At 40.2% G+C, this 10121-nt stretch overlaps 1 protein-coding gene across 1 annotated transcript; it reads right to left on the minus strand.

Moving 5' to 3' along the window:
• Positions 1 to 1176: 1176 nt before the first annotated feature.
• On the minus strand, positions 1177 to 9657 carry LOC103307258 (up-regulator of cell proliferation-like; the record flags this gene model as incomplete). The annotated part of the gene is made up of 4 exons (XM_065580148.1): positions 1177 to 5185; positions 6335 to 6406; positions 7963 to 8019; positions 9330 to 9657. Coding segments are annotated over 4 exons (3351 nt in total), but the record flags the coding sequence as incomplete, so codon positions are not given.
• Positions 9658 to 10121: the final 464 nt, after the last annotated feature.

Here is a 10121-nt window from a genome sequence, read left to right on the forward strand (position 1 = left end):
AGAGGTAGTGTTTGATTTCAGTTTACTAAAGGGGGCCTCAGTTTTCAGAAGTTAAGGAAAGACTGGCTCATGGTGAATCTTGTATGGGATTTTGCAGTGATAAGGCTGATTTAATATAGGATGTTGTTATATGGAGTTTGACAATTATTAATGAATTTGCATGTTTTTTTTTTAAATATTCTTTTGTAGGCATAAGGGTTTGATTTTCAAACTGAGCCTCCAGTTTCACTGCTGAAATTTTGCATCCACAATAAATTGTGGCCCACAATTTTTTCCCACAAAATTGTTGGTACAATTAACTGAGGAAGCAAATTTTCACCTGCTAAACTGGACGGTCAGTTGGAAAATCAGGTTAATAGTTACAGCTTATAAGAATCAGAAATACTTTTGTCCCTCTGGTGGGAAACAGGCTGGCTTACCAGCCCCACACTGCATAGTGCATGTGCACAGTTCCCCTGCCTGTTGGAATCTTCTCATTTATAACCTGTTCTTGTCTATGGTCTCTGAGTGCCTTCTGCACTTGTGAAGCTGGGGGTGGGGTAAACAAAATTTTCTTCACAGTAAATTGCAGTGATCAAGTGTGTGGTTCATGCAAAATTAATCAGTTGGACCAAACACCTATGATGCTGTTGGGAGAGTGATGAAGAAAAAGGTTGCCACTGTATTATAAGGAACATGGAATTAGGCAAGAATGCTGAAATCCATGATAAATAATGGTGAAGAGTCAACATCCTGTTGGTGTGGGAAAGGGTAATGCATTATACTAAGGGGTCTATCCATTTCTCTCATTTGAAATTATCCCTTATCCCCATGAACTGTTCCTCTTAGGATAATTTTGCTGTAAAAAGTCACATATGAACATTATAATGAATCAACATCCAGTGACTATGAAGCAAAGAATTGTATTAATTTTATTTTGTTCTTTTGTATAAGTTGTTTTGTCCTTATGCGATGATGAATTTTCAACAGCATTAAAGCAGTATGCAAGGCTAGTTCGCTAGTAGACATTAGTAACTGCGTCTAAAAGTATGCGTAGCACTCTGACCCCTGGATTAATCAACTGAAATATATTACAAGAAGAAAATAAAACCCTTCATGTTTGAAGTAACCATCTTTAAGCTTTTCTTCCCTGCCCCAACACGCGTTTTATCAAATTAATAATAATAATCACAACAATAACTTGCCATTCTTTAATGTTTTCCATTAGAGAAATGAACATTATTGAATTAAGCATCATAACCCACAGACAGGTGGGTCAGATTCATTATCCCTTATTTTACAAAGGACAAACTGAGGCATAGGGAGGGATCGGGGAAGTGAAATTACCTAAAGTAACAGAGCAGGTCAGTGGCAGAGCTAGGCCAGAACCCAGGAATCACTATTCTCAGTACCTCTGGCCCACTAGCCCACATTCCCATCTCAGAACTAGGAAGAGAACCCACGTGTCCTAGTCTTTAGCCATCAAGACCATCCAGCCCCCGACAGATAGAGAAGAGAGAGTGAGGTGCTGCTCTGTGCCAGGAGCCCCTGCTTGTTAGACTTCTTTTAGAATCCTAGTTCTTTTCATTGGATTATTTTCAGCACTGGAACCCTGAGCTGCTCTACAAGTTACCGTCTAGATGGTTTATTCCACCCGTTACTTTTAGGAGCCTAGTCATCAGGAAACATGGTAATGGGGGAAGTGAGTAGATGGCATAAGCAAAATGGAGCAAAGATGAGGAGACAGACCACAGGTGTGGGTGAACAGAGTACATGGAATGGAGGACAGAGATAGCACTACAAGTGAGCCATCAATGGAATGGGATTTGGTAATTTCTGATCATGGTACACTGTCCCAATTATAACAGGGGCCAGAAATGAATATAACCCTTTATCTGGAATGACACTGTCCAGCTTTTCTAATAAAACAGAGTTTGTTGGGCAAAATACGATTTCATGGTATGGTGTATCCTACCCTTTGAGTTTAGCTGCCTGGGTCAGGGTATGGATACTTGAATTAGTAGGAGAGTTGATCTGTTTTGGGAGTGAATTAATTGGTTATTGGATGTCACCTTGGCTCTGGTGAAATGTATCTGTGGTTTGAGCATTCAAAAGCCTAAGACTTGATTCTCTTACAATTAAAAAAAAAAGATTTTCATTCTGAAGTTATGAATGGTGCCTGATAGCTTCATAGATGAAATTACATATTTGTTTGAAGTTGGATTTTTTTCATGTCTGTTTTTAAATCAGAAGAATGTTCATTTTCCTGTCTGATCACATGTATATCCCATTTAAGTGGATTGTCTGCATGTTTATTTCATAGTAAATGCTTCCTTTAGGCTCTCCAGAGCCTGTTCTTTGGTTATTTTTTGCCAGTCTGCTGGGAGATTGGCTGGTTTAGCACCATACTCCTTAGCAAACTGTTGATTGAACTCCTTAAAAACAAATTTCCAGTAATCAGAAGCAGTAATGCTAGGATCTGGCTGAATGCGCCAATGCGGGTAATATTGACGATAATCTTTATAAGGATGATCCTTCCAATCTGTGTCTGAATTTCTAAATTCAGTGTTGGAAACCACATCAGAAGAACATAGAGAATAGGTAAGCTTTTCTGTTACCAGATTTTGGTATCTTCCTAGCCCTTGAGGACGATGTACTGATGCAAAATGCTCCTTAAGTGAACGGTTCTTTATGAATTCAAACAGATACCTCTTTAACTCATACACTTTTTCACTGTATCCCATATTCACCGGAGCCATGGGAGGGACTCCATGCCACAGCCCAGGGATGTACCAATTGTGTTTTTCCAGATCATACTCCATGATATCAGAAAATTTTATTTCCTTGTTTAATTTTTCCATCTTTGCTGCAGCTTTGATCATTTCATTCAGCTGCTCCAGGAGGTGTTTCCTGTCCCTCATGTTTTGTTCATGTGCAGACACATCACTGACATTCTGATGCACAAACTGGCAGTTTGGCTTATGCCCTATTTTTTCCATTCTCAGAAAGGCATGGACCACAATTTGCAGAATATCCTTCATTTCGGTGGCATTCTCCATGGCCATGTTAACAATGGTTATGTCACTCAGTCCTATCACCAGTGTGGCCAGCTCATTGTCATGTTGATAACTGTCCTCCAGCTTGGCCAATTCAGGGGCTTTCAAGCCTTCTGTGTCTATCACCAAAATGAAATCACAGCCCAGTTCCTTTTTTAAGATCTCTGTAACTTGAATGAGCAACATGAAGGCTCCTCGTGTACATCGGCCACTGCTCACTGCAAACTGCAGGCCGAACATGGTGTTGAGGAGGGTGGATTTCCCAGTGCTCTGCACTCCCAGCACTGTTAGAACCAGCATTTTGGACCTTCCCCTGAGCTTGGCATGGAGCTGGGTCAGAACATCTGTCACCCACTGCAGTGGGATGTTGGAGGCATCTCCATCAATCAGCTCAATAGGAAACCCTTCCAGCATCAGGTCAGCTGCTATGCCTGGGAGGTGGGTGAATTGTCTTCCACTTTTTAGAATTTTGCCTTCTTTAACCATTGAGTGTTCAGCCTCATAAAACTGCCCCAACTCACGCATGAAATGCTCCACCCCTAAAGAAGTGGAAGATATTAATTTATCTAGTTCTGCCAACCGTTTGGGGTCATCTCCTAAAGACTTGCATTTCTCTTTGTATTCAGCCCGTAGTTTAGAAAGATTCCCCCTAGCAATGTGATCCAACTGAAATTTCATCCATTTCAGGAAATAATGTTTTTCTAATGGAAGTAGATGTTGTATTGCATCAATGAATTGAGTCAAACCATCAGTAAGGTCACATTTATTCTGTTGGTTACGTAATTCCAACGTTTTATCTTTCAGCTGAGATTTATATTTCTCAGCAGGGATATCCCCCTGCCTTCTCATTCGGCACATTTCTTTTTCCACTTTAGCCAGGCTTTTCCATAAGTCCCCTTGGAGCCTCAGCATTTCTTGTTTGTAATATGCCACATCCTTTATTTCTGTGGTGATTTCTTTAACGCAGTTGCTCGCAGTCTGACATTCCACACAGTCTTCATCTATTTGGATTCCTAGTTCACGCGCTATCACAGCCATATCTTCTATACCTGTCCTCTTGGGAGAAGAGTTCATTATGCTTTGTATGGTGGACTGCAGCTTTTCCACAAATTTTGCTTTATTTGTGCTGCTATCTTTCATCAGCATATGTGAATTTTTCAGTTTCAGCACAGGGGCTAATTTGTTAAGGAATGCCAGAGTTGCACTGGATTTCCCAGCCTGGCGGTTGAGAATGAAGTAGTATTTAGTTGTGGATTCTTTCAAAGATGATAATAGAGTGTACTCCCTTTCAGTGATGTTTTCAGCAAATATGAACACAGCTGAGGAGACCTCTGTTAAAAAGCTAAACTGCAGCCAGTGCGATTCAATGTCTCCACGTAGATTTGTAACTGCCACAGGTTCTGAGAAAAGATCCAAATTCTTCCTCCCACCAGGGAAAAACCAGGAAATTTCTATCAACCCATCTGCGATTTCACGAGGGACGTTCCCAGATGACAAATCCTGATGGATAAAGAAATCGTGGTGCTGCTGGGAGGGGCTGAGAACCTCATTGAGGAGTTTGGACTTGGAGAAGCTGCAGCTCCCCATCCGCACAAAGGAAATGGTTGGCATTGCTGTGAGCACCAGGCTCTCCTCTCTGAACCCTCTGCTCTCTGCCAGGGAGTGCGGCCTCCACTTCCTCACAATGTCCCTCATGGCCCACAGCATTAGGGTGCACTTGGGGGTGTCGAGAGAAGGTAACAGCAGAGGGAGGGCAAACTGGCACATGGACATTTTGGACAGGATCTCCTGCTGTAGGAAACTGTCCGAACAAAGCAGAACGGCACAGAGAAGATCAAGTGGATTCACAGAGACTTTAGTGTCAGAGTCACTAAAAAAGAAAATTTGTTCATCGATACCTTGTTCCTCCTCATCCACCCTGGTTCCTTGATCATGAGGTGCCCCACACCTAAAGCTTGTGCTTCTGGCTGTCACATTCAAAGCCATGACCTTCCTCAGGAAATGCCATGGTAAATCTCTTAATTTTCGAGGAGTCCAGTCCTTTAAACTTCCTGAGTTGATTTCCAGGACATCATTCATCCTGAGCTTTCTGCTTTCATACTTCTGTAATTTTAACTTGGAAAGAACTTCTCTGAATGCTTTTCTTCTCTCTGTAGAAAAGTGTTAAAATATGAACATAAATTTCAGAGCCGAAAATAGAGGGCTGAATTATCTTATTTGCAAAGGCCACTTGTGCTACCTAGGTGGTGGGAAATGGCCTGAGAGAACCTGTGTAGAATTCCTCCTGAGTAGGAGAACTCTCAACTTGTGGCAAGTTGGCAGAAGTGGCTCCCAGCCCCCCAAATCCCTAGCACAGGGAGACATAAGTGGTGTTGTGGAGTGGAGGAGTACTATATCTGATCCTCCCCTGGCATGATGTTTGTTACAGACCTTGCATTAGTGGCATGAACTAGTGTAGGCCCCAGGCTGCTCTAATTTCCACAGGTTCTGGGATGTTGAGGATCAGGGAGATGTAACCGGCTCCCTGCCCTGACCACTCCTCACTACCTCTGAGTTGCAGTGGGATGCAGTGGAGAAGCAGGGTCATTGTGATTTTTGTGATATTGTTTGGCAATTGTTGATTGTGACACTAGGGTAGTGATGCAAAGCTGTAATTAGAGGATGGCAATACATAGAAGTGACAGATACATCAAGGAGCTACACTTCTCATGCGCTTCAATAATTATTTAGATTGCTCTGTATTCTTAGTTTTCCCTCTGCTAGTATGTTGCTGTTAACAGTCAATGACGGACATTAGTGATTTTTTTAATCTTGCCCATGTTCCCAACCTTTCTTCGTTCCTCTCCCATAAAAATGATTTATAGGGACATATAGACAACTGCAGCCTCACCTGAGGACAAATCCACGTCTTCCATGATACAATGTGCTCTCTTCTTTGGAGAGTCGGAGGTCATAATACCACTCACAAATCAGGCCTTCTCACAGCTCACTGCTATATGCAGCTGTCTTTGTGCCTTCTAGTCTGATAATATGTACAGTGCGTTACTAACATATCTATCCTGTCTAAAGATTTATACAGTACCCCTCACAGTGGTATCTGAGGACTCCTGCATCTGCTACATCATTAATCCTGGGGTTTTAAATGGAGATGTTCTAAACTACTAAGGAATAAGGCTTAGTATTTTTGTATGGATTATATTAGCTAAAATATTCAAAGCCATCATAAATCTAATAGTATTGTTAACTAATGAGATGCAATACTAATGACACATGCACATGGAAAATTATATGAGAACTACCTTTGGGAAGGTCTTTTTGCTTTTGTTCTGGGTCTTGCTGAATAGCAACTTCTTGCTCCCGAATTAAAGAATCTAGGAAGAAATCCAAAGGAAAATATATTATCACCTTTCTGTCCTGAATGCAGAGGTTGTCAGTGTATCAAGGACCATCAGGCAAGAAATAAACAATTTCATCAACACTCTACTAGAAGGAGATGATCTGAGGTTTTGTATTTATCAGACCTTCCTTAGGGGAAAGGTGGGAAGCTGATCTGGGAATTTCCTCTTTTGTGAGACTTAAATTTGACTGCATAAAACCTTTGTTGTTTGTTTTTTTGTTTTGCTTACAGTAATTTAGAAATTAGGCCGAAAGAAGCCTTTTCAAATTCTTAATTTTAATCTAACTGTGTTGGAGTTTTTGCTTTGGTTGGACTATGAGAACATTACTCCAAAATTTGGACTTAAAAGGTCCATGGATGTTGGCTGTATATCCAGTTGCAGTTCAACTGGCTTGCCTCTTCTAACACTGACCTAATACTAAAAAGAACAGGAGTACTTGTGGCACCTTAGAGACTAACAAATTTATTTGAGCATAAGCATCCGATGAAGTGGGCTGGGCTGTAGCCCACGAAAGCTTATGCCGAAATAAATTTGTTAGTCTCTAAGGTGCCGCAAGTATTCCTGTTCTTTTTGCAGATACAGACTAACATGGCTGCTACTCTGAAACCTGACCTAATACTGTTATACTCAATTGTACAGAAACTGAACTTTAGGAAATAGTCTTGTAGAACTTGCAAAGAGGAGTCGACTGAAAATCTGAACATACAGTGAGGAAAAGCATGCTGGGAAGAAAGATGGAAATCTACTCATTTCTAAAACTTTTTGTGCTACTACCAGAAAAAATACGATCTTAACCAAAATATTTCACAGATTCAATGCTCAAATTAAACATATAGAAATTAGTTGGTATTGTTAGGATAATAACCTCAGATTCTCTACAAAGTATGGTCCTGAACTGACAATCATAGTATTACCATATTGCTAATCATTTTGCTTTGAGTCACTACTCTCTCTCAGTGAAAATAACCAGAGAACTACTGTAACAGTGAGGGAAATACCACACTAACTTTAAAATTCTCAAGTGTTTCCTTTATTTAGCACTTTTTGAGTGGAACTTATTACTCTCCTTTCCCCCAAATGTAATGTGCCCTACTAGGGCAAAAAAGTCAATTTGTAAACCCACCTCTGCCTCTAAAAACTGTTCTGCTGCTGCCGTGGCTGACGGACAGCTCCCCACTCAGCAACTGGCTAAATATAGTTTCTCAATTATTATATTTATGGTTTGTATTGCAGTAGCAGCTAGGATCCTCGTCTATAATTGGGGCCCCTATCTATTAGCACAGTGACTGATCCAGCTCCCGCTGAAGCCAGTGGAAAGGCTCCTATTGATTTCAATGGGATATGGATAAGGCCCTTAATGAAGCACTGTCTGGAATATATTTTTCTTCCAGTGTTATAACATTCAGAGAATTATACCAATAAATAGTAATATCTAGTAAAATTGTCAGAACTAGTTCGAAGGTAGTTACCATTATCATTTACAATAATGAGATGCAGTAGCTAGCAGGAAGGGTTGTAAGAGGCAATACCTTTAGGAAGGTCTTTCTCTACCAGCTCTGGTACTTGCGGGGTGTCAACTTTCTCCTCTGGAATAAAACAATTTGGCAAGGGAGCCAAGAGGAAAACTGCACTAAGTGAAATTCTCTTCTCTACAGGTTCTTACACCACACTCATCACAGAAGTATCCGAGCACCTTCCAGCAATGCATTAAGCAGCACGATGCACCTCTGTCAATTGTTTGTTCTCTCGGCCTATCCCCAGAAGTGTGAGCAGGGGTGTGTTTGCTTTTGGATTTTTAAAAAGAAATATATATTAGAGAGCGCAAGGCCAATGAAAGACACCTTGCACTTTGGCCAGAAGTTGGTGAGGTTTGTGATGGTCCTTAGTTCCTGGGGGGGTTAATTGCACAGTCGTGGGTCAGCCCCTAAAAAAGCTCTGTTCCAGTTTAATTACATCTGTCACTGAATAGAAAAATAAGGTCACTCTCTGCTTCCATTGACAAAGAAATGAGACGGGGAGTTCTTTTACTCTGAAGATAACCTAGAAAAAATGTGTAATGTGAGATGGACATAAGGGTCTGCGATTTGGCTAAATTCCCTTAAATAAACCCCATTGAGATTGTCCTAAGGGCAGACCCTCCAGGGATCTCCCTGTTCTACCAAGAACAGAAATATTCAGAGACAAATTGATAGGAGGGGCTGCTGGTGTTGGGTTATTTTGGTGTTGATATCAGAGTGCTTTCTGCCACTGATGTATAGGATTTGGTATAAGTCCTATTAACGGAGTCATGATGCATAAATTATCTGACAGTGAAGTGGGAAGATAGCACCTTTCTCTCTGCAAGGTGCAAAACATTAGAGTACAGGGGATGGAGGCAGTGAGAGGTATGAGATCTATACACTCAGAAGCTCTCATAAAACTTTTTTAACAAAGTCTGAGCTGTGTATCTAGGATTGAGTTAAAACTGACAGAATGACAGATTATGATGGTCTTCTCAATTAATTCTCCATCAGAAGATAATGTTGTTGTATATTGAATACGTTATCTTTGGGCTTGTCTACACTACAGATATTCACTGAATCTGGATCCATCTTCTAAAATGGTTTATTCCATGTGCAATTCATATCTACACACAACAGGGTTAATGTATGGTTCCTCACTGTGTGGGTTACCTAGCCGGTCTGCATGTGAGCTGGGTTGAAAACAACTGACAGAGTGTAGCCAGGACTTAACATTGTTCCTTTGCTGCATAGACATTTACATTATAATATATATTTCTTAATACAGATCTCTAATTGGAAATGTGGACATATTCAATTTTATGGCTAACACATTCTTTCCTTATGAAAAATAAAATACAACTCCCCATAGCTTAAATATAAACCCTGATCTATACCTGGAAATACAATTTCTAAACACTCCAGAAATTGCTGGCAGGCTGATTCCCCCTTTTTCTGTATCAGAATCAACAATTTTCTTATTTTCTTCTTGGGATCCTCCTCTGTTTTATCCAAGGGATTATACTCCTCCTCTGTGACAATGGATTGGGAGAGTAATTCATCCAAGATGAGTTCTAGGTCTTTTTGAAGAATTTCAATTAACCTTTTTCTTTTGTTGCGTATAATCTCTGAGGGTTTTTCACCAGCAGATGTTTCTAAATCACAAGTCCTAGGACAGAAAAGATTTTTTTTTTTAAATATAAAGAAAAAGGAACAGGATTTGTGAAGCAGCCGTGGTTAGCTTTAATATACTTAGTCTTGTAGCATTCTTGGAACATTAGCAGGTAATCTGCAAGTTAAACAATTTGAGATGGAGAATAAACACGTTTTCTCTTAAAACGTTTGAGTTGAAAATTGTCACTTCAATTGAAATTTTCCTCTTCTTCAAGTTTGAAAATAAAAGTTGACTTTTTTTCTCTGAAATCATGGGGGGGACGGGATGCTTTCACTTTTTACTTTTCTTCCACTTTTGTCCAATTGGATTTTTTTTTTAAATTAAGATAAAATAGAATTTTTTTCCACCCAAACAAAACAAAAAGGTTCATGACAACTTTAAAATACTAACAACAAGGAGTCTGGTGGCACCTTAAAGACTAACAGATTTATCTGGGCATAAGCTTTCGTGGGTTAAAAAACCTCACTCTTCAGATGAGGTTTTTTTACCCACGAAAGCTTATGCCCAAATAAAT

Source organism: Chrysemys picta, unplaced genomic scaffold (genome assembly GCF_011386835.1).
Source record: "Chrysemys picta bellii isolate R12L10 unplaced genomic scaffold, ASM1138683v2 scaf1751, whole genome shotgun sequence".
NCBI classification, from domain to species: domain Eukaryota; kingdom Metazoa; phylum Chordata; order Testudines; family Emydidae; genus Chrysemys; species Chrysemys picta.